At 50.0% G+C, this 24533-nt stretch overlaps 1 protein-coding gene across 1 annotated transcript; it reads right to left on the reverse strand.

Moving 5' to 3' along the window:
* Positions 1–356: 356 nt before the first annotated feature.
* ELFN2 (extracellular leucine rich repeat and fibronectin type III domain containing 2) lies at positions 357–2783 on the reverse strand. The gene has a single exon (XM_074169073.1). It carries the CDS (start codon positions 2781–2783, stop codon positions 357–359), a length of 2427 nt encoding a protein of 808 aa, XP_074025174.1.
* Between the last annotated feature and the right edge of the window lie 21750 nt (positions 2784–24533).

Consider the following 24533-nt stretch of genomic DNA (forward strand, 5'->3'; position numbering starts at 1 on the left):
CCTTCCCCTGCCACCGCTGCCACCCCCTCCCAGGCCATTCCCATACACCCACACTCCAGTGTTGTTACCACAGTATCAGAGCAGGAGGCTCCTCCCAACCATCTGCAGGCAGAACAATGGTCCCCGTAACACAGTAGAGACAATTCGGCATGTGTGTGTGTCTGTGTGTGTCTGTGTGTGAGAGAGTTTTCTGTTGTTGTTGTAAACTTTAAGAAACGATTTTGTCAGTTTTGTATATGTCGGGAGTATTTTGTTGTTGGTTTATTTTTCACAGTCAAGTGGCATATTTTTTTTCTGGTTGTTGGGGGAGGGGGTGTCTTGTTTTGTATTGTTTCCTTGGAAAGAGAGAAGGAGAGTCACAGCTTCTGCTGAGCAGAGACTCCTTTCCAGTAATCCAGGATGTCATGCAGATCCTCATCCTTGGCAAACTGAACTTTCTTCCGCAGGGCATGCCCAGCCGCCATGTAAACCTCCTCCCTGTGGTGCTTCTTGTAAGGCCGGAATCGCTCCCAGATCTTGTGGGTGCTCTCTGATGAGTACTCAGGGCTGGAGGAGTAGCCTGAGAAGTAGTGTCTGGGGGAGAGCTGGGAGTACGTGGAGTCTCGCTTGGACCGTGAGAGTGGCTTGAGGAATGACACCCGCTGGCTCAAGGTGTCAGCACTTTCCTCATAGTACAGGGCCGGGAAGGAGTGACGGTGCTCACTGCAATGGTAAGAAGGCTTGACCTCCAAGTGGTGGATGGTGCCCGGGGACACCAAGGGAAGACGATCCAAAGGGCTGTTGAGTGGACTGCCCTTCTCAATGTATTTGGAGTCAGACTTGCTGAGTGGTGGGTGGTCAGGCACATCCAAGCTGAAGACCTTGGCGCTCTTGATGGAGCCACTAGAGGAGACACTGCAGGTCTTTCTGGCCACAGCAGCATCAGCACTGAGCTGGCGCTGCAAAGGGTGGTGGGAGCTTTCCTTGTAGGGTGGGGAAAGAAAGCTGGGCCGCTCTAGCCCACCCGAGGAACTGGCTGGGATGGACTGGCACTCAAAGGCCATGTCTGAGTCAACGCCAGTTCCACCACCCAGGAAGGAGGCCGTGTCCAGCTTGAGGGCATCAATGCAGTTGTTGATGATCTGGTTGACCTTGTCTACCTCCTTGGCTATAGTAGAGATCTCAGCAGCTGACCCTTGCCCATTGTCAAGCTCCCTCAGGTCCTCATCCCGCTGGGCTCGTTCCAGCCCATCCCCACCACCAGTCCTCACCTCAATGTAGTTGCCTTTAGTGGTGACTTTAGGAGTCTCCATCCCAGCCTCCATTGACTTTGACGGGGGCAACTTCTCCCCAATCATGGAAGGTATGGAGGACATCCGTGAGACAGGGATGACTGGTGGCTCACCCAGCTTCTGGGAAGGATGGACCATGGTACTGGTATCAATATCTGATCCATAACGCATTTCCAGGATGGTCTTTTTGACATTGAGGGACTTCTGTTTCTCCTCCTGCATCCTCCGCTTCCGCAGGCAGTAGTACACCACCCCCAGAACAATGACCATCCCAAAGAGGCAACCCAGCGTGGTCATGATATAGTGTGTGGTGGTGGAAGTACTGGAAATAGGGTCCTCCCTGCCTTTGCTCCGGGTTGCAAAGGTCAGGCAAGTGTGGTTGTAGCGCCTGTTGTTGCGGATGGAGGCCACACAGAAAGTATAATCAGTGTGGGCCTTCAACTTGTTGACAGTGACATATTCCTTCTTGCTCTTCAGTGTTGCTATGTCAGAAACATAGCTGTTGTTGTATTGGACCAGCACATACATCTTACTGTAGGGCATGGGGATGGTTACCATCAGGATGGCTGAGGTGATGGTGACATCATGGAGCTTGATGCTGGGACTGAAGGAGGAGTCAGTAGTGGAGGAGGCTGGAGGCTTGACTGAGAGGAAGTCTCCAGGACTGATGGCTGAGCCCTCATCCAGGTCTCGCTGGGAGTCAGGGGTATATGGGGTGGGGTTGACCCTGGAAAGGGAGGGGATGGTGCCACCTCTGCACATGGACTGGAAGATGGTGATGGCATTGCGGTTATGGTGAGGCCGAGGTACCAGGAGCGGGTACCCAGCGAACTCCCGAGGAGTCTCACACTGGAGCCGGTCATAGTTCTTGGTGACATTGTTGAAGACTGCCAGCCAGTTAAGAAAGCTGTAGAGGCTACAGTCACAGTTGAAGGGGTTGCCAGCCAGCTCACACACCATCAAATTGCTCAAGCTGGTGAAAGTGTTCCCCTCCAGACGGCTGAGACGGTTAGATGACAGGTCAATGCTAATCAAGCTGGGGCACTCGGAGAAGGCAGTCGGGGTGACCAGCTCAATTAGGTTGTGCTGCACAAAGAGGAACTGGAGACGAGCCATGCCCCGCAACATGCCCTCTGTCAGGTTGGTAAGTTTGTTGTAGCCCAGCTGTAAGACCTGGAGGTTTGACTGGCCCATGAAAGCCCCATCCTCGATGTAGGAGATCTCATTTTTAGTCAGGTTCAAATCGGTCAGGTTGCCGAAGCGGTTGAGGGAGGAGTACAGCACCACTTTGAGCTTATTCTCGTTGAGACGCAAGTCGTGCACCGTGCTGTTGATATGCTGGGGGATGGTCTCATACGGGGGCTGGTTCTGGCTGCAGATAGCCAGCCACACATAGCCTTTGTCCCCCTCAATCAGCCAGCAGTCACCTCGCACGGTGCCAGGGGAAAACAAGCAGAGCAGGGCAGCTGCCCACAACCCCAGGCACATCATGGTCTGCAATGGTGCCCTCATCAGGAGGGAAAAAAAACCACAACAAAAACAACCCCAAATTGCAGGACCACGGCAAAAGGAAACTAAGGGGCAGAGGGAAGAGAAAGGGACGGTAACTGGAGGTTTAGCAATGAAAGGGCATGAGTACCCCAGTCCTATTAGGTGTCATCACCATTATTTCTTCTTGCCCTCTGGGTCAAGCCAGGAGCATGGAGCAGGGGGGACACATGCAATCTGCTTCCAGCACACTCAAAAGTTAGGACCACAGATGATTGGTCTGGAAGGGAACTACCTTGTGCTTCTTTTCTAAACAAAAATTCAGACCGAGGATAACGAATCTTCTCTGATGCTCCTGAGCAACTTGCCCACCTTTTCCAACTTGCCCACCTTTTCCACTTTCCTCCCTCCCACCCACCCCCCACCCACACTGAATCCACCCCAAAACAAACCCAAGCCCTCCCCCTCTAGTCTTCCCCCACCCCTCCACGGTGTGGTGTGGAAGAACAAGGCAGAGCTGCCTCCTCTGTCGCTCAGGCTGCCTCGGTTCCTTCTCCTTCTCTTCCTCCTCTCCCAGGTTCCCTCTGAGAAGCTTCAGAGCTTCAGATCAAACATGTCGAAAACAAAAATACAGAGAGGGAAAGAGCAAGTGCACACGAGAAGGATCCATCTGTCACTGGAATCTGGAAAAGAAAGCACACCGGAGACAAAAAAAGGCATCAGTTGGAGGAGGTCTTTGAGATAAGAGTAGAGACAGCAAGGTTTCATGAGAAGAGGGAGATGGTGGGGAAGAGACAACACTATGGGGGAGGGCAAGCAAGGGAGGAGTGGGACTGCCTGCCGTACTGATAAGCCTTTCAGAAGGGAACCCTCACGACGTATAATCTCTTATCACAAGGGTACATAGAAGGGTACCTGGGCTCCCTTAAGTAAATGTGATCACAGCCAGGGACCTGGGGAAAGGAATCGGCAGGTGTAGAAGAGGAAGGGGAGGGAGGGTGGGGAACAAAAGGCCATTAATGCTCAAAACTCCTAGTGTAAACAAAGGCAAGCCCCAAGCACAGCCAAAGCCACGGATTTTCAGCTGCCTGAAAATGATGTACCCACAATACACAAAGTAGGTAAACCGCAGACAAGCCTCCCCTCCTGAAAAAAAACAAACAAACAAACAAAAAAAAAAACCCAAAAAAAACCACTTTTTTGTTTGTTTCCTTTCTTCCTTGATGCAAGCGGGATAAATAATTCAAGCCACATGTAACTACTTGCGCTCTAAAAACTGTTCCTGCCCCTCGGTGCAGGGACAAGGCTGTTGAGGTGAGCCAGCCTGGCTTGAGCACGCTGGAGGGGAGCAGGGTGTAGGCAGTGTGTCAAATACCAGCCTCCAGCCTCTCACCCAGCAATGCCAGCAGTCCCGAGCTGGAGCACATCACCCACCTACCCCCCACCACCACCAAAGAGAGTTGCGCAGCTTCCACCTTCTTACTTTGCCACCTTTCCTTGGGGGCTATGAACACTGAGGGACAGGACACCTGGCGGGAATCAGGGGCAAAGTGACATTTGCTTCAATGTATTTCTGAGCTCCCGGCAAGCTCCTGGTTCTGACTGGGAAGGGCAGCCCGGAACACCCTTCCCTCTGGCTGCAGCTTCAGCTCTTCTCCCACTGTGCTGAGACAGGAGCCTGGCAGGGGTATCCTCAGGCAGCGCAGAGGAAATAATTTCATACAGCAGATAAAACATGTGGGCACAGTGCTCTCTGTCTCTTTTTTTTTTTTTTTTAATTTTGAGGAGAAAGAAAACAATCAAAAACAGAGAAAAGGATTCTTAGTTAATGAAAAATAAAGATCCCTCTTGCCCCTTTCATTTTGGGGGGAGGCTGCTCACTAAAGATATCGCCAAAGCTTTTTCTGCAAAAGCTGAACCAATTTCTAGCACAGAGACACAAAGGTCAGAAATAAAATGAAGGAAGATAAATGGAGGAGGAGTGAACCCTTGAGGAACAAGGCTTACGTCTGTGGAGAAATCTGAGCTGATTTGGGTCTGTGGAATTACCAGGCCAGCTGGATTAAAGGATCAGAGATAGTGTCACAGAGAAACACTTAAATATTCAATAATCCAAAAGTAAAGCCAAGATGGAGAAGGGGAGGGGGAGAAGAGCTAGACCAATGGAAAAGACAGAGAGAAAGCTTCTATTCCTCACAGCTCATCATCTGAGGCCGCCAAACTCATGTCGTTTATGGTTGTCATATGATGGCCTCCAGCTGCTGCCTCAGCTTTGCATCAGCCAGCACTGAAGCAGAAGGCAGGGGTTTTTACAGTCTGTTGCTTTGTTTCTCAGCCTTATAATCCAATAAGAAAAAATTTCCTGACACTGTCTCCCCAGATGCATCATACAGGAGGCACATCTGGCTCTCCACAGATTGGGACCCACAGGCCTCTGATGTTCCTCAGCGCAAGTTCCCCTTCTTGTTCCACCTTTTCACAGAATCACAGAATCTTCTTGGTTGGAAGGGACCTTTGAGATCATCAAGTCCAACCACAAAAAAAAACCAAAAGAAAACAAAACAACAAAAACAACACACCAAACACCAAAACCAAAACAAAAACCACACAAACCAAACAACCACACACCACACCCACCCACAAACAGACACAAACCAACAATCTCAGGCACTAGAGCATGCCCTGAAGTGCCATGTCTACACGTTTCTTAAATACCCCCAGGGATGGCAACTCCACCACCTCCCTGGGCAGGCTGTTCCAGTGCCTGACCACTCTCTCAGTAAAGTAATTCTTCCTGAAGTAAAGTAATTCTTCCTAAGAGGTGACTCAATGCAGAGATACAGCCAATCCCCCACACCATCCCTTTACCTTCCTCTCTAATGCTCCTTCACTTTACCTGGTCTCTTCCACTGAACAAGAGTGGCAGATACTATCATGATTTTTGCACACTGGTGCCCAAAGTATGTCCACCCCAGGAGAGGCCAGGGGCAACTCCTGAGCAAGCAGTGAAAAGCTCAGCCCAGATTTTAGCCAGCATCTTTCTCTGAGCATTGTGCGTTGGGCTGACTGTCTCACCTCACCAAATACCCTCCATAATATCCATCTCCATACAGGAACATCCCAGCCCCCTTGCTTTGACCCCTTCTAGTGGAGCAGGCTGCTCCAAATGCTGTGCTGAAGTCATTATTGCCTGCTGTAGCTTGTTCGTGGTACACAGGGACAAACTCTGAGGCCAGGACAATGTTCCTCTGCAGCAGCCCCAGCAATTGCTGAGAGACACCCCATCCCACTCAGGGAGCTGCACTCAGGCAGCACAGAGATGGGGAAGGAGAGATGTCATAGCAGATGGAAGGGAAGATGTCCTAGCAGCCTGGAATGGAAAGAGGTGACTAGGTTAGGGGTGGATGGAAATGAAGGTAGTGTTTAACCTTGCTATGTGTCAAAAACAAGGGGATCATGCATAGAAGACCTGCTTCCTGTCTACCTCCTTGGCTGTGCAACCTTGCCTCAGCCACAGGCCAAAGGAAGGGTCAAGCTATTCATCAAGCCAAATTCATTGGTCCGTTTTGGTCCCCATGTGGCTATGTACAAGAAATATGCAGACCCTGCCATTCGTTCCCCAATGGCTCCGCTATCTTCTGCTGTCTCCCTGCTATCACACTTGTTTTAAGGCCCCCAAGGCCAACCCAATCTATGGCCTTCTTCACCCCTAACCATGGCCTAGGACCCTATTTCAGCTCAGCCCAGTGCCATTAGTCCCTGCTATGGCAATACCATAGGAATCCCAGTCTCCATCTCCACCACAGCCATCCCCTGCCCTTTAGGGAGCAGCTGCTCCCTGACTGGCAACTCACAAGCAAGGGATTGCCACAGATGGGGGTCAGCACCATGCCCTCCCTCAACTGTCTAGAGCCCAATGAACATAAATCAGATAGTGCTGGAGTCCAACAAGACAAGGAAGCAACGCTCTGTTCTTTCTGCTGGCCTGAAAGGTGCTGACAGTGGAGTTGGCTGTTTCCCTCCCTTGGTTTTCAGGCAACAAAGCAAGAAGTTGCAGGGGTGGAGGGTGGGCAGGGAGAGCAAGGGAAAGCAACTCCAGCCCAGAGGAGAGCCAAGGAAGGGACACGGGATCTGTTTTACATGGCAGGTGCAAGGTCACCACCCCCATGTGCTGGGCCTACCCTGCTGTAGGGTTCCAACACTCTTTTGTGTAATCCAAGAGGGCTCTTAAAACGTGCCTTTGGCTCCTGGCCATCCTCACGTATGCAAGAGCATCAAGGAACAGTAGTGGCATTGTGCCCATTAATGGCTGTTCCCTCCTTGGCTGGCACAAAGTCAACCCATCAGCTCCGAGGTCCCAGTGATCTCCCTCTGGTTTATTCCCTACTAATGGATGCCTCAATGTTATTGACATTTCTATGCACCAAAGTGTTTGGAGAAGAGCAGAAGGCCACAGGGATGGTTCTCCTGTTCAAAGGAGAGAGCAGGGAGGGCTAAATGAAGGGAGGAGAGCCCCAAAACTGAGTCAGGAGCTGGATGTCCTGATAGCAACAGACAACCCTTTGGCTTGAGGATCAAGGTGGCACAGGGAGTGACACAGGAGTACAGTCACTAATTAGATCACCAGGTATGAGGCCAGATTAAAATACCACTACTGAAAGTGTGGACAGGCATGATACAAGAAACAAGCTGGGGGCTGAGGAGTTAGAAGGACCACAATGGAGAGAGGATACAGGGCCTAGGGGCCAAGGTGTAAAAAGGCAACTAGAAAAGCCACATATAGTGGCAATTTGGGCCTGGAATTCTGATCTTGTCAACCTTGTCCTCCTGGGGCCCAGTGTACTGGAAAAGTCCGCACTTAATTCTACCATTGCTTAAACGGTGCTAAGAGCCTCCCATTAGAAATGCATGCATTAAAAACCTGCCAAACACTCTTGGCTCCTCTGGGGACACCCCGAAACCAGGCCAAAGCTCCTGCTGCTTTCTTACGCTTTGTGCTGCAGTTGGGCATCAGCCCTCTTCCCAGCTCAGTGTGCTGCCTGCTCCTGGCGGGCCTCAGGGCACAAAGACTATCTCCAAGGGGCTCTGCCTCACCCCTCTTGGGTTCAAGGTCCTTCCAGGATTTCTCTAACCACTTCCTGAAAAAGGGGCCTTTCCCAGGGGCACTTTGTAGTGGGAGTTGGTGCCTTACTTGAAAGGACTCTCCACACCTGCTGGGTAGTTTCTGTGACACACACTGGTGTGAGAGTCACTGCAGCTGCTTCAAATCACCACCCAGAGATGGTCCTTGCTTTTGCCCCTGGCTATAGTGAAAGGACAGTGCCGTGGGAGAAGCTCGCAGCATGGATGTGGCACTCACACAACAGCAGCCCTTCCCCTTTCAGCCCCGCTGCTTCTGGGGATGTTTCCGTTTATTGCAGGGATTACCATCAAGTCATGCAGCAGAGAACCTGTGGCTGTGCCCAGAGGTCCTCCAGAAGCCCTGAGAAGTTTGGGACCAAGAGAAGAGGGAGGATGAAGCCTGATGACCTGTGGATTTGTGACATGGAAGACATTTGTGCATGTGTGTGTGTGTGTGAGAGAGAGAGAGAGATGATGTCTTATACTGCAGCTTATCTGATATACACCAAGGGTTGAGCTCACACAGCACTCTTTCCTTTAATGGGGCTCTGTGAGGGTTTCTTTCTCGCTTTCTCTCTTCTCTAATTTATCCCCCTATTTTCCTGAAACACATAAGATCACAGCATCTCTGAGATCCATCCCAATGTTACATTTGTTTGAAATGGGCCCTGTAGCTTCAAAATCTAGAAGAAAGAAGAGATGGCTTAGGCAGAAACATTAAAAGAAAAAAAAAAAAAGAAAGAAAAAAAAGCTGCAGAGCCACCCTAGAAAGTCATGCAACAAAAGGTATTTTCATCTCACTGCCCAAAGCCTTCGTCCCTTGAACTGTTATCCTGTGTCCTGCTGAAGGGTGGGTTAGAGGCTGTGTGAGTTTTGGTAGAGTGCTGCCACAAGAGAAATGTTGTGGTTCAACTCTGGGTAGGTTCATTTCACCATGTACAAATCCACAGTGCCTGCTGGGAGAAACGCCATCCCTCTGAAAGCTGGGCTGGCCCTGTCATGAGTGGGGAGGAAGCTTGTGACTCCCAAACTGCAGTTGTCCCTGACACGAGGAAGCCCAAAGCACTAGGATCCCAGCAGGACACTGCAGTGAGGAAGCCCACAAAACCACACAGGATTTCAGCTGCTTCTTGCAGGACACTACTGCAAGGATGCTCGCAGCACTCAAGTTCCAGCCAGCAGCGACGGAGCCCTGCACAGAGGAAGGGCAGAGGGCTGAAATACAGGCTGTAGGACTGCCCCAAGGACATGCTGCCCTGCAGTCCTGCCCTTTGGCCAGTTCATAGAATCATAGAATCACAGAGTGGTTCAGCTTGGAAGGGACCTTAAAGATTATCAAGCTCCAACTCCCCTGCCATGGGCAGGGACACCTCCCACTAGACCAGGTTGCTCAAAGCCCCATCCGGCCCGGTCTTGAACACCTGCAGGGTTAGGGCATCCACAGCTTCTCTGGGCAATCTGTTGTAGTGCCTCACCACCCTCACAGTAAAGAATTTCTTCTTAATGTCTAATCTAAATCTCCCCTCTTTCAGTTTAAAACTGTTACCCCTCGTACTGTTGCTACATTCCCTGATAAAAAGTCCCTCCCCATCTCTCCTGTAGGCTCCCTTTAGGTACTGGAAAGCTGCTATAACGTCTCCCTGGAGTCTTCTCTTCTCCAGACTGAACAACCCCAACTCTCTCATCCTGTCCTCATAGGAGAGTTCAGGACATGGGAAGAGTTCAGGTGTTAACCTCAAGCTCCCGTCTGCCATACAAGTGCACATTTGCTCGAGCAAATGCACAGCCATTGACTCCAAACCTTTGCTGGGCCAAAGAGCTTAAGGACTAACCACAAAAAAAACCCAACACAATGCTGTATATAAAAATCCTGCCCTCCCATTGCGCCTCCCCAGCAGCGATTAGATGCCTAATTTGTTAGGCAGCAAGAAAGAGAGAACGGGAAAGCTCAGGGGAGAAAAATGAAGCAGCTCAGAAGCATGAAAGGAAAAAAGAGAGCTTTAGAAGCGTAAATCTTATTTTATAGTGATAAATACTGGCAGAAAGGTCTTTCATATGCCACTGGTTCCCTGGCAGGCCAGAGAGCCACCTTTGTTTTCCAAAGTGAAATGGTTACCTTTTATATTAACATGATTATTGAAGATTAAGGGGGATTTGCATCAAACCAGCTCCACCCAGACAGCCTGTGGCAGCAGTCCAGAGGAGTGTGCACATGGGGATAGTCTTGGGGACCAGCCTTCTCCAAGTAGAAGAGGATGTCAAGAGATTACAGGTTCCATAAAAAATACCAGCAGCAATAAAGCTCCCTTGATCACTTTCCCCCCAGGGCAGCGGAGGGTCTCGGAAACACCACTCCCCTTGGTGTCATCCCATGAGCCCAGACCCAAGGCAGTGGAAAGGCCTGGAAATAATTCTTCTTGGCAACGGGGAAGGAGTGTGGGCTCTGTGTGACTGTCTGTAGGGACCTGCCATCGGGAGCGCAACAGCGAGGCTGGCTCTGCCTGGGCACGTGCACGGGTGTGCATTGGGGGTGAGTCACAGTCGAGAAAGGGGTGGCAGCGTCGGCTCCAGGGGTGCGAGGTGGAGGGGGGAGTATGTGCGGAGGTGTTGCTGTAGGTGATGGGGTGGGTGTGCGGGCTGGGTGTGCATATGGGTTAATCAATCTGTGAAGCAGAGAATGAGTGCTGATTCCTGGGGCGGGGAGGGAGGAATTGCCATGGGGAAGCAGGCAAAGCGCTGATTGTGAGTGTATGTGTGTGTGTGCGTGTGTGGTGTGTTTGCATGAAGCAGCCACTGTGGAGAAAGGGGTGGGAGTGTTGGCTCTGTGTGAGGCACCATAGGGAATGGGGTGGGAGCGCAGGCTGCACGTGGGTGTGCATGGATCACAGGAGACGACCGTGGTTGTGCGAGCGTGTGTGTATGGGAGAAGGGCTGTAGGAAAAGGGGTGGGAGCGCTCCTTCTGTATGTGTTCCCCGACATGAATCACTGCAGGGAGCAGGGTGTGAGGGCTGGCTCTGCATGTGCGTGTGGGAGGGAGCTGCTGTAGGGGACAGGGAAGGACCTCTGCTCTCTGCGGGCTGTCAGGGGGAAAGGGACAGAGTGGCAGCTCTGCATGAGTGCGCATGTCAGCTGCCATAGTGGGGGCTCTGGGTGGATGGGAGGGAGCTGCTGGAGGGAGCAGCGTGGGAGCGCTGGCTCTGTTTGTGCGTGGGGCACTGCTGCAGGGGAGAGCAGCATGTCCAGCATGAGGCCAGGAGAAATTCTTGGGCTGTATGTGATGTCACTGCAAAGACCCCCATCACCTCAGGGTCACTGTGACACCTCTGCTGTCCTGTGCTGGCCTTGCTGCCCTATTTCCTACAACAGCAGCTCCTGGCTTTCACCGAGCTGGTTGTGAACAGCAGGTCCACAAGCTATTTGAGAGATGCCCTCACTCAAACTAAAGATGCCTCCAGTATTTCTGGGTGTTAAATGCATCCCCAGCAACACAGTGGTGCCAGTTCGGAATGCCCCCAAACATGGTACCCTGCAGGTACAGGAGGGAAGGGGCATGAAAGAGGTTAGTCCTTGCATTACACCTTACTACTGTTTCTTGCTGGAGTGACTCAGAGCCCAAGGAATCACCGAGGTTCTGGGCTGGCTGAGGGTAGCAGCCACTTCACAAGGTGCACTGGTGACCAGTCATGCTGTGGAGGAGACCTCCAGGCCTGCAAACTCCTGTGGGGCACAAGCAGTGGCATTCCAGCATCCTTCAACATACTCTCGCCTTCCAGCCAACCTTCCTCTGGGCAGCCATATGAGAGAGGTTCCCTCACTGGCAGTGAGACCTCTCTCTAAGGAGGATAAGCAGCCACCTGAGTACAACTCCAGCATGAAAACTCCAGAGGTCAAGCCACCATTCCAGTGAGAGGAAGAGGCTGTCCTTGCATGGCCTTGCCAGCCAGGGTGTCTCTGAAAGTCATGTGTCATTACCCCAAGTCATTAGTCTGCAAGACGTCAAAAGACAGGGCAGCCCCTGTGCTCAGGTTTCTTGCAAATGGAGGGTCAACCAGAAGCTGTTACAGATGATAGTTCAAATATGGCAGGTGCAGTCCAGATCCGGTGTGGGGCAGAAGCAGAGGAAAGGTGTGGGGGTACATGGGGAAGCTGTTTCAGGTGGCCCAAGAGTGAAATGCTGTGGCAGCACAGGCTAATGGGGATATTTCAGCCCCTCAAAGCTCTTCCTCTGGTCAATGTGTGCCTGGATTCAGCAAGAGGAGTAGCCCCACGCTGGATAGGACATTATGTTTTCATATGGCTGCTTCCACCTTCCCTCCATCCTCCACCCCGAGGAAATGGCACAGCTCAGCCCACTGGGAAGGGGCCCTCCTCCTGGCCAGCTCGCCCACCTATATTTCAAGCTAACATCTGACATGCATTTTGACACAGCCGCGCCTCCCCTCTCTTTTCCCCACTACCTTGCCTTGTTTAGAGGCTTTTTTTTTCTTCCATTGCCAAAACACAATGACTGTTATAATTAACAGATTATCTCAGTGCGACAGCTGCAGTCCTTTGAAAATTAGGTTGAATAACAGGATCCTGCCGTATGGTAATTTCTTTTCATCTCTCAGATATTTTCTCTCTCTCACTCTCGTTTCTACCTCATTTCTTTTTTTCTTTCTTTCTTTTTTCTCTCCCCTCCCCTGCCTGTCACCAGCTCTCTGACTGCATGAGTGATATCTTTGGGGTGAGACAGGCTGAAGGGCTCTCTCTACCTTCATCAGCTGTTTTCGTTCCTCTTCTTTTACCACCACACCTCGCAGAGAGGCAGTGTTTGCAAGGAGGATCATAAACATGACAGGAAAAAATGCGCCCACCAGAGGCCGCGGTCAGGGGCCCTCCCTGAAGCCCCACTGGCTCAGAAAGGCAACACAGGGAATTGCATGGGAAGGGGAGAAACGGGGATGTAGCAGCCTGAACCACTGCCGGCAACTTTCCCACGGGGATCTGAGCGCAGCGGTGTGGCTGAGTGGTTTGTACCGAGCTAGCCAGGGTGCTCTACCTACCCACCCACCCGTCCGCCTTCTTGCTGACTCAGTACCTGCCCCTGACTCACCACTTGCTCACTGAATGGGGACTGGCAGTACTTATACGGCATCCTTCCCTCTCACTAAGGCAATAGCTCTGCCACTTACCACCCCCTCTCCCCATTATCCACCTACATCTGTCTCTCTACCGACTCAATCAACCCAAGCCAGCCAAAAAAGCAGCTTGCTGGAAATTTGGGGTTTCAAAACCAAAATAAGAACTGGTGCTGCTCCCAGCTGGACCCAAACTAAAGGCTCTGGAAATCTCCTCCTCCACAACTGGAGATCCCCTGGCCCCTGCTACAAACTGGACCGATCCATTCACGAAAAGTAGCTGGACTCCTCGGGCCTCTGCTTGGGCAGACGTGCTAGCACCCAGCGTTTCAGGCTGTGGAGGATGACCAGTCAGATATAAGGGACAGGTCTGTTGGGATGGATCCTGGATTTGGCAACTGAAAGGTTTCAAGTCAACATGTTCTGGAGTGAAGAAATCTGCAACTTTGTCGTGGACTGTACCAGGAGCATTAGTTAATTATCCTCAATGCCTGGCTTGAGCTCATGCAAAATGCCTTGATCCTGCACTGCTCATTTCAACCATGTCCGTAATCTATACAGCATTGTCTGTTACAATTAAACATTGCTTTTTCCCCTTGAGAAACAGGGCAATATTCCTCCACACCACCCATCCATCGCAGCCTAACCCACCTCTGCAAAGGCTCGCTCCGGCTGGGTTACTGTGCCTCCTCCTGCCTCCTCAGCACAGCCATTTCCTCTCCTCTATGGAGTTCCATCTCATTTATTTCCCTAATCCCAACTCAGTAGAACAGAAAACACTTTGTAGCCATTATTCTGCCAAAAGCTGAGTAGAGTCTTTTAACAAACACTCATCCATTCCATTGTATTTCAGCAGTCTCCAGTAATGCTCCTCCTCGTTGTCCATGATCTCTCCTTTTCTCTCTCTTTTCAATCCTTCGCCACCCTCACCCTTGCATTCTCCCTCTGCTTTCACTCCAGGCCCTGTGTTGGCTCATGGCACTTAAAGCACATCTCCTCATTCATTCACTGTCACTTATCCAAATACTGCCTTCACTTATTAATTCTCCTTTTTTCTAGTAGCATCCCTCCTCTGAGTGCTTTGTACAGTCCTACTTACGTATCCAATAATAGTATTTTCCCAATGAGTGAGTCATATACCCCTTTGCTGACATTTAGAATTCTCCTTGTTCTTTGAAACACGTTTATTCATTCCCCCTCTCTACAATTATATATACGTCTACTCATGGTGGTGCATTTCCTACAGCAGCCGTGCAGCAAACAGATGATCCATGCAAATAACCCAAAAAAATAATTGTCTCTGCTGGTACCTCCTCATCCTCCATTTTAATTATGTAGGCCAAAACTAATTCAAGCTACAAAGCAATCAAAAATAGGGGACACCTTAATTTAAGAAACACCCCACCCTTTCCTTTGTTCTTGCTCAGTCCAGATTTCAATCTTTTTTTTCCCACCTATTTGCTGCTTTGCCTCTTTTGATGTTGTTAGTAGCAGTGTACATGGAGGCTGCAATTGATATTGGGCCTCTGGTTTCCTAGGTGCTGTAAACATGTTCAGTGAGAAATAAACTTTGCTTCAGACTGATCCCAAGCTGAAAGGACAGAAAAAAAAAAAAAAAAAAGGAGTATCGCTGAGGTAATAGGGGCACATAAATGTCTTATCCACTAACCCAGGTAATATACATTCCATGACCAGGGAGTGATGCCGCATCCCCCTAAATCTCTCTCCAGAGGCTTCATCAGGTAGCCCTAGCAAGTAATTCATCTGGCAGTCCCTCCTTATTTCTCACTGTAGCCCTTATTCCTTCCCCCACTCTTTTCTTTGCTTCTCTTTCAGTCCTTAGTCACCCTTGCATATGCTGTATTTTATTTATTCCTTACTACTCCTCTTAATCTGCATAGGCCAAACCCTAAGCTCTGTAGTCACCCTGACTCATTTCCTACCCAGGAAAAGCAAGGATTTAAATCAGTGGGAAAGCCTGTGATGTCAATCTGGACAGAGACTGACACTGCACGGGGACTCCCGCATGATTATTTCTTGTTCTCTTCTCACTCACTCAGGTCTGCATTTAGCAACATACTGCAGCATGCACCCAACTGTAAACCTATGCAAGTCCCATTCAGCTTCTCAATTGCTTGCTTCGGCAACATCTGTGTTGATGGTTCCCACATCTTCCAAACACAACAGATTCTCCTTCTGTGCTTCCTCTTCCTAGCCTCTTTGTTACCCACCCACCAACATCCTTTCTCTCGTTTTGAAAAATTGAGACTTTAACTTTTTTTTCCTTTTGCTTGTTTGGATTTTCTTATTTTCACTGCTGCCCAGGGACTCCAGCTTGTAATTTCACCTCCCTTTTCCTGAGATTGCAATGTTGAATAAAACACTGACTTCCCCCTCTGCTCTCCAGTATTCTGAAATACCGAATTGGGCCATTGAGGAGAAAAGCTATTGGCCAGGATTGCTATCTCTGAAACTGAAACGGAGCTGGCAGTAATATTTACAGGCTACTTTGAAAGCTCCAGGGATGGCTTGTGGCCAAAAACAATGATATCCACCCCCTCTTTTTTTTAATGATGTCTTCCTATGACTCAGTCTGGTCCATAAGTCAAAATGAGATTTTTTTTTTTAAGCATCCTCCCTTTAAGCAATGAGAACAAGAGCCTAAGAACAGAACGCCGTAGCATCACGGACAGGACGGGCTACATCACGAGTAATGCAACTTGGGGTGTCCTTGGTGGCTTGAAAAGAAGCAGAACAAAAGGCACATGTCCTCTTTCCGGAGAAATGAGTTTTGGCAGAGCTAAATTGGCGATTGCCTGAGTTTTCTAAACTTAGTTTTATCTGTAAGCAAAGCGAGAAACACGCGGGAAGCAGAGACACCATGACCTCGGGGGCTCATGACTTCCTGGGCTCAGCAAGGAGCTACTGTGCCCTTTATTATCCACCATTGTAGAGAGGCAGAGTCTTGAATAAAGGGGACGGTGTAGGGGGAACTGTGACAGCTGTTTCAAAGTGGGACTGTGGTGTACCAGCGCAGCCTGCCCACACACTCTTACCTCTGCCTCCAGCTATACAGCCTGCAGCAACAAACAGCCATTCAAATGGTTGATAAACGAGCAGTTCAGCCGGAGACCACTTAATTTGCTCCTTGCCTTCTTTGTCTGCCAGTGGCAGGGAAAAATGCGTGTTTGGAAATTGGCGGTGTTGTGTATAGCATTACCAGGCTGGAGTTATACTGACTGCTAGAGGAAATAAATAAATAAATAAATAAAAACAAAATGGGAGAAGGGGGAAGGCGGCTGAGAGCTGGGGAGAAGAAGGGTGGTGTGGGAGTGGGGGAGAGCCAGGGAAGGAAAAAGGGAGAGAAATGAGATGGTATTGTATCCAAGAGTAGATACTACAATGATGAGGACATTAAGAATGTGATAGATAGGCAGGAAAGGAAGGCAAATAGACAGAAGCAGGCACAGAGAAAGAGACAGAGACGAAGGCGGGAGGGAGAAGGAAGAAAGAGAGGCAGAATTAATTTAGGAGGAATATACTGAAAACATAATCTTCTCAACGGGAAAAAAGAGAGAAAGAATTAAACAAACAGCGACAGGAAACTGGGAAAGAATAACTTTTTTTTATGAGCTTGTTAACATTTGTGAAGTTAAGTAACCCTAAATTTATGCCATTAATTTGCATGTATTACGTTTTTTTTCTCCGCTGCCAGTTTATAGTCTCTGTGAAACCTTTAAAAAGTGGCTTTTTTTCCTCCTTTTCCCTTCGCTTGTGTTAATTAAGGCTTGTGATATATGTATATTTTTACACTGCTGCGTTGCTCTAGCATTTAATCATCAAATGGCCCTTTTTGCCTTTTCCTTGGGCCACTCCTGCCTCTTTTCCTCCTCTCCAGAGAAACATGAGGAGGTCTGTGTGTCTCCCCCATCCACACCCATCCGTAAGCACGCCTAGAGCCTGGCTGGGCTCCCACCGACCATGTCCCTGTGAGACAAGGCGGCTGTCACAACAGGGAGACGCGGGGAGGATCCTCAGCTGCTGAAGAGTTAACAGCTCCAATCCACTCAGGCAATCACATTGCCATGCTGAAGCACACTGTATTTACACATCACCAATCACTGGGGAGCCTTAAAATCGGATTCTCGGGGGAAATCCAGCCAAAGAGCACAGTGAGATTCCTAATGAATGTTTGTGGCCAGAGCTGGGGGAGGCACAAGTGATGGATACACTATAATCGCCTGCTGGCAGAAAAGGGGTTGTAGGTCATCCTCCAGGGCTTTGGTAGCACCTAGAAATCTCCAGGCTAAAACGTGCATAGAAAGAGCTGCTGTAGAAAATACAAGTCCGGCTTCTTCCCTCCACCCAGAGAACTGCCCCACACCCGTTCCAGAGACAGCAGTCCCTCCTCTCCTCCCAAGGACTCTTCTTTCTGGGCAGACAGATCTCTCTTCTAAGCACACCACTGACTTTGGAAGTGCCCTAGGCCAACACAAAGCGTAGCTGGTGGAGCCCTTTTGGCAGCTGTCCCAGCAAGCATATTTCTGAGCTCAGCTGGACAGGAGTCTTGGTCCTAAATGTGCTTTGATTGCTTTGCTCCTCTCTAAAGGCTCTGTATCTCCCAGCTGTAAGCAGAGTTTGCTGAAGCAAGAAGCAGGTTGCTAAGCCTGGTTTGGATGCTGTTTGGTCTCTAGTGGAGCTGACGGGACTTGTCTTGTTAAAAGCCAGATGAGCTGAGACCACGAACACTGAACATTGATTCAGACCTAAACACCCGCCACGGGAGACACAGCAACTCGAGCGGTGAATAAGGGTGATTGCTGGTCACAGGAAAGATGGTGTTCCCTCATCCCCTACGGAGGAAGCTTGTGATATCCTTGGGGCTCTGACAGGCATATGACAGGTCTCTGGAGGGTCTCTGCTGAACTGGAGTTGGAAAGGAGAGGTAGGGGAGACAGACCAGGCTTTCCGCACTGCCACTATTATTTTGCCATATGGGGGTGTTGAGCACCAGAGAGGATATTCTGATTTACTCCCTGGCTTACCGTTGCTGTGGCAACGGGAGAAATACAGGCCAAACCAGGCTGCATCTGCAATGTGGTGGTAATAGGGAGTTTGGGTTCCCATGTGTTTGTTTGTTTGTTTGTTTGGCTGTTTGCAGGAGCCACATGGTGAAAAAGCACTGTCGCAATGAAAAGGGAACAGGGCCCAAATTGTACCCAGACAAATATGCCCTCCTCTCATGTAACAGCAAAACAGTCATGCATGCAGTCATATTCGCAGTACACAGCCTGAGGAACACCAGCACATACATATGTCCTCTCTTCCCCCACGCATACACCTCAGGAGCTGGAAGTCCCCTAGCTACTCTACCATTGTCCCAAGAAGCTGGACTTCTTTTTTCACAGATACAAAGCCCCTTTGCACTGGACACTTTCTAGTAGGGCTCTGAAGAACAACTAAGAGTCTGGGACCCACCAGCTCATCTCAGCAAGAAAATGTCCTCTGCCATCAGGTCCACACATCCCAGTTAGCCATGATGCTAAGGGGTACCACACCCCCACGTTGGCTGCTGAGCAAATACTCCTCCCTGCACATACTCCTCCAGCACATCATAGTGACTAGTTCTTACCTCCCGATGTTATCAACAAAACAAACTCAACCCTGTCTCAACACTTATATCCACAGTTGGGAGAGGTGGCCTCTATTCCTAACATCAGAGGGAGCCCTCAGGTCACATAAATTAGCTTGTTGCAGGTGCCAACCTTCAACTGTGACACCACCATCTTATGAATCTGCAAGCACAATTCCCACCCCAGAAAGCAAGCTGTAGAGCAAAGTACAGACTCTTTCCCTCCCTCTCATCCAGCCTGTTGGGACCCAAGTATTCTCAGCCTAAACTGTGGCCTTTGAGAAAGGCTCCATGTCCAATGCATCCAAGTGCTGGCCCAGAGATCTCCTTAGGGTCAGGTAGAAGGAAGGAGATGATTCTTCATCTGCTCCTCACAGCCTCAAGGCTGCTCCCTGGAGAGCTGGAAGCACAGAATAGCCTTACAGCAAGGCAAAGTTGCTACTCAGTCACATCCTGATCCATTCTTCCTTATCGAACAGCCCGTAACAGGCTGAAGCTAGGAAGGGTGCAGGGGAGAAATAGCCTGATGACAGGGCAGGAGTAGGGTTTGCTCAGGCATAGAGGCCTTGGTGTTCCTCAAAATCAGACTCCTAATCAGCTTTGGGAGTCCTGTGTTGCAACTTTTGCAGTGGAGAGGTAAAGTCCATGGCAGAGAGAGACTGATTTTCCTCAGTCTGGTGGGGCAGGCCCCTGTGAGATGGGACGTCTGTATGGGGACAGTCCACATGTGGTCTGAGAAGAAAAGGGTGGTGATGCCCGTAACCTGTTGGCTGCTGCTAGTAGTGACTTGAAGGACATCGAGGTAAAAAAAGAGAGGGGAAACAAAGAGGTTAAGGTTAAGCTGGAAAAGATGAGGGGACGGAGATGAGAGGCTCTGCAGGCATGGAAAGCTTCTCCAGAACATTGTGCAGAGAGAAGTCCAGCTCAATCCCAGTGAGGACAAGACAGCCGCAGGGCATGTGTGGTGGCTGCATGTGTGCTACAGGAATGCTGTGAGTTTGCAGAGTGCCTGGCCACCCAGAGCCCTGTGCACGCAGGAGAGGTGAGAAGGGGTGTAGATTCCTGTCCTTTCATTCCTGTCTGCCTTTCCTCCCATCATTCCTGAGACTCCATCTGGCTCCACTATTTTTACACACATACACACACAAAAAAAAGAGAAAATAAACACTTAATTTCTAACCTAATCAGCCCTTCTCTCACTAATTAGCACCCTCTGAGCACATCCACAGGCTATGAGAGATACTCTGGGGTTGATAATGACCCCCAACCTGCAGATGCATATGCTGACGGGTCAGCAGAGCCAAGAGCAAGCTGGGGGGGAGGCAGGGAGCAGAGTGACCTTTGTCATTTGTTTTTTTTCCCTCAAATCTGGGATACTGGAAGGGGGATGTCTCCTTTTTTGGCAGGATCCCTTGTGTGTATGTGTTTTTCTGTGGGAGAGTGAGTGTGTGTGTGTGTGCACGCATGTGTGCTGAGGAGGGGGGAAGCTGGAGAGATTTGGAGGGAGGGGACTGGAACAAAATTCTGGCGCTGAGCCCGAACCTGAAACACATGCCAATTTGTGCCTCTTGCTGGTGGTAATGAAGGGCTCCGTTCAGGACACACGGGACACTAATTAAGGGGCTTCAAAGGCAGCTTTCTGCAGAGTGCTCTCTGAAGGGGGGCTGAGGGGAGGAAGAAGCACAAGAGGGGGGTGTTCTCCACTCAATGGAAGACTTCTGGCTCCTAGTGCTGCTGGGAAGGCACTTTTTCTTTCTGCCTGTCTCCCATAGCAACTCCTACCCATGAGAGCTAAGAAGGTGCAAGCATCTGGCAGCTCTGGGCAAGCCCTCAACAGCGAGCAGGCAAGGCAGGCTCTGGTATCAAGCATGTGCTGCTATGGGGAGGGCAAAGTTCCCAGTGGAACTGGAGGGACACAATGCTTAAAAGAAGTAAAGGTGGACATAGGGCATGGCAGAAAGAGAGAGAAAGAAGAGAAGAGAAGAGAAGAGAAGAGAAGAGAAGAGAAGAGAAGAGAAGAGAAGAGAAGAGAAGAGAAGAGAAGAGAAGAGAAGAGAAGAGAAAAGAGAGAAGGAGCTGGAAGGGGAGAGGCAGGGACTCAGTGTGATTTGTTTGCAAAGGTAGCACCTATGGGAAGAGGAGCTGCCCTTAGTCTCCAGGGGTTTGCAGGGAATAAAGCCCTGGATCACCATAGATCAATACAACATGGCTGAGTCTTGTCAACTGCATCCCACAGGGTTATTTCTCATCAGACACTGGATGGTGCAAACTTTGTGAATAGGACAATGGGCAGAGCAGAGAATGTGCCTCCAATGTGTCAGTCTGGGCACAAGGCTCTGGGCTTAGCTGGGCACCAAAGACAAAGAAGCACTGCATGGGCACCCAAAGAGCTCTAGCCCACTTCCAGGAGCTTTACAGACCTTGGCCCTACCACACCTAAGCATTGCAGATTCACTCATAGCTGTAGCATTCCCGTCTCAAAGGGAAGAAGGCAAGCCACAGAACAGGTGACGTGACTCAGCCATGGCCACCAAAGAGAGTCTCAGGTCAGCTCTCCTGCTTCCTACCTGGTACCCCAACCGCACACCTGCCCACCCTCCCTCCATGGGAGTAAGCATGAAGCAGCAGCTCTGGCGGAAAACAGGCCTGTGCTGAGATTGATTAAACGGGGACAGAGTGTGGGAGGAAAGAGAAGAATAAATTGGCAGAGAGAGCAACAGAGCGTTAGTGAGAGACAGGAAGAAAGGATGAGTGAGAAGTATGGTGAGGAAGAGAAAAAAGAGAATAGAGGGTTATCTACGGATTATATTCACCAGGCCATGCATCAAGCACAGAGAGGAAGCGAGGGAAAGAAAAGAGAGATGATATGAGCACATGAGAAGGAGAAGAAGTGAGAAAAGACTCACAAAGAGCAACAGAAGCAGACAGCTTGAGAGAGAAGCAGTGTTTCACTGATTCTGCATGACAGCATGCTCCCTGCCATCACTCACTACCCCACAAGCTGCCAGAGTGTCCCACAGCTCCAATTAGCTTCAGAGAGCTGCCTTCTCTATGCCAGGCTGTCTCAGCACCACACGTGGGTCACCTGGACACAGCTGTTTGGGAGCCAGGACCAGTCCCGCCACAGTGAGCTATGGGTATACAATATTTAACCAAGGAGAAGCAGAAGGTAGCTGAACGCACCTTTCAGTAGTCCTTTAATGCTTCTCCACAACTGTCCAGAGCTGTAGTTTTTCTGGCCTTTCTGCTCACTCCTGTTCACTGTCCTCCTGTGCACCAACCCACACTTAACCGCTTATTCCAGATGGCCTGCTCCATGTCTCCTGTGTTCAGCGTCACCCAGCCAAAAGCACGGCCACCTGCAGCCCAGAGCAGTACAGCAGGGCTGCTGGAGACAAAGAGGGAGGAGGCTCACCCCAGGAGAAACACCTGGGGTGAGACTGGCTGAGGTGTGACTCAGGCCACCAGCTCCTCAGTGCAGGAAGAGCAGTGCAAGGCAATTCTTAACATCAGCTCTTGGGCAAAAGGCTTCACATGCATATCCAGCAATTCCCTGTCTGCTTCCTTACTACTGACCAGCCATGAATCTCACTGCCCAGCCCAAGCGGTTTCTGAGAAGAGGTGGTCAGATTCATAGGCAGACAGAGCCAAAACGGTTTGGATGCAGAAACACATTATGGTGTTGGAATCTGCCCCACAGTAGGTGTTGCAGCTGCCTGGGCTGAGGGTCTGCTAGGATCTGCAGGAAAAAACATCAGCCTCAGGGAGGTGCAGACAGTCTCAGATATAATTGCAAGACACAGCCTTGGGAGGGCCTAGTTCCATCACTGACTCATCTTATGCAAGTGTAACAACCACGGCACAGTCCAGACAAGTCCAGGGCACTCATGCGCCCTGCCTCCTTCCATCCCGCAGACCACCAAACACTTTCCATCAGCTGCTAACAGCTGCTGAACCTTTACTAAGAAAGCCAGAAAGGGTCTAAATTGATCAGGAGGGCAGAGATCATAGCCAACCTCTTCTGACCATGGGGGAAATAACAGCCAAGACTTTCAGGCTCACAGAAAGATAACAACCTTAGTTTCCATTGAGAGAAGAAACAGGGACACTCTCCAGCCTCCCCTTTCCTCTCCCAGTTCTTTCTTCTGCCCCCCATCCTTCTATCCTGTGCAATTCACATTGGATGCCATGCCAAGGATAGATAAACAGGCAACTAGTGAATCACTCTTACTAAGTTTGAACTGATTATTTAAAAAAAAAAAAAAATAATTGAAAGAGAGGAAGAGAAAATCAAAGCTGGGATTACAGGCTTAGCAAGCATGAGTGCATATTCAGCCTACACTGTTCTCTTTGTGACTCTGTCACACCAGTAGACTGCTAAGAGAGTTATACCATTACTAACATGACAGCATTGTCCTACCCAGCCTGGATTAGAAATCCCAGTGGCTGTGTGGAGGGGAAAAGTCCCTTGGCAGTAGCAGGCACTTGGCCTCACAATGCTTTCCACTCACAGCATGCTGGCCAGGCAGGGAGAAGTACTCAATTATCAGGCAGGCGCTGCCTTTTCCTAGGCCAGCTTTCTCTTAGTGTCTGACTGCTTTCTCCCTGGCCAGTGATGCTTGAGAAGTCTGTCACGCAAGAGAAACTCAAGATGGTCCGAGCAATTCCTGACTCAGGCAGACTTCTCACAGCTGACCCCCTCTTCCTCCTCACAAATACACAGTCTCCTCCAAGTATGGATAGGCTGCTCAGTCCGCAGGTGGTGAATATCTCCTTCACAAACCCAGGACCTCCAACAACAGCCTGGAAAACTGGATCTCCCTGTTCCTTGCTGGGCTGGGAATATCAGCCAGTTGTGATTCCTTAGTGCTTCTCTGCCCTAAAATCATCTTACAGTCACAGAGCCGAGACTGATTGCCCTCATTACATTCACTTCTTAAGGAGGACTCCACCAGTTGTTAAACATGTTGAAGATGTGTGTGTTGCCCTAATGCAATTCTCAAACATCTCCTTTGTTTCAAGTAACCCGTCTATAAATACCACTCAAAACATCTTGGCAATCAGATCATCAGCCACACTCTCATCCACTGCTTGTACCCCTTGAGATGTCCCTGAGGACTGTGAACCCTCACTGGGATAGTGCTGTTACGGTGTGTTTCTGAGCTGGCACAGACTGACAGAAAAAGGCAGTAAACGCAGGCCAGGATGCAGAAAGAGGAAGGGTTATCAAGTAACATGCTCTGTCACTGCCCTGGCAGCAGCCAGCATCTCTGCTGATGTGACCAGCAAGGATTTGGGGGACCAGCTTTGGTACCACTGAGGGAAAATGAAATGGATGCTGTGTGAATTGGCTGTGTCGGTCCCTGGATCTCCAGAGAGGGAAGGAGGAGTTTGACTTGGAGTGAGAAAGGCGGTGAGCTGAGATGAGGAGAGAATTGGGTATGCAGTGCCTGGAGGGCGAGGGTCAGGACCAAGAGCAGCAGAAGGAGCTGCCTAGGACAGCTGCTCACCCAGATGGTCTCCAGTCTGCAGCCTTCAGATCTTGCCTTAGCTCCGACCCTGTGGCTGGTGCTTGTGGCCTCATCCCCCCACATCCCTGTTCTGCAGCCAGTAAAGCCATTGGTGGGGCAGGCTCTGTACAACTGCAGGAACTGGGGCAGGGACCATTCCTTGTTCACAGTACCCCAGTACTACTTCGTCTGTCCCAACCCAAAGAGACAAGGGAATAAACACATTTATTCTTTCCAGAGCTGCCCCAGGTCTAGGCTACAATATTTTATGGCCCAGTTCTTAGCCTATTTGCATTTTGTATTTTTACTTCAACTGCTGTTTGTTTCCAGGCATTTGGGATGCCTAATGATTTTCAAAGCAATGTTTATTTTAATCCCTCTAATTTATTA

This window comes from Numenius arquata, chromosome 2, assembly GCF_964106895.1.
Source record: "Numenius arquata chromosome 2, bNumArq3.hap1.1, whole genome shotgun sequence".
Lineage (NCBI taxonomy): Eukaryota > Metazoa > Chordata > Aves > Charadriiformes > Scolopacidae > Numenius > Numenius arquata.

Bases quoted from the DNA above. Each gene is read 5' to 3' on its own strand.
- ELFN2 (XM_074169073.1), bottom strand. From the start codon at position 2,783: ATGAGGGCACCATTGCAGACCATGATGTGCCTGGGGTTGTGGGCAGCT.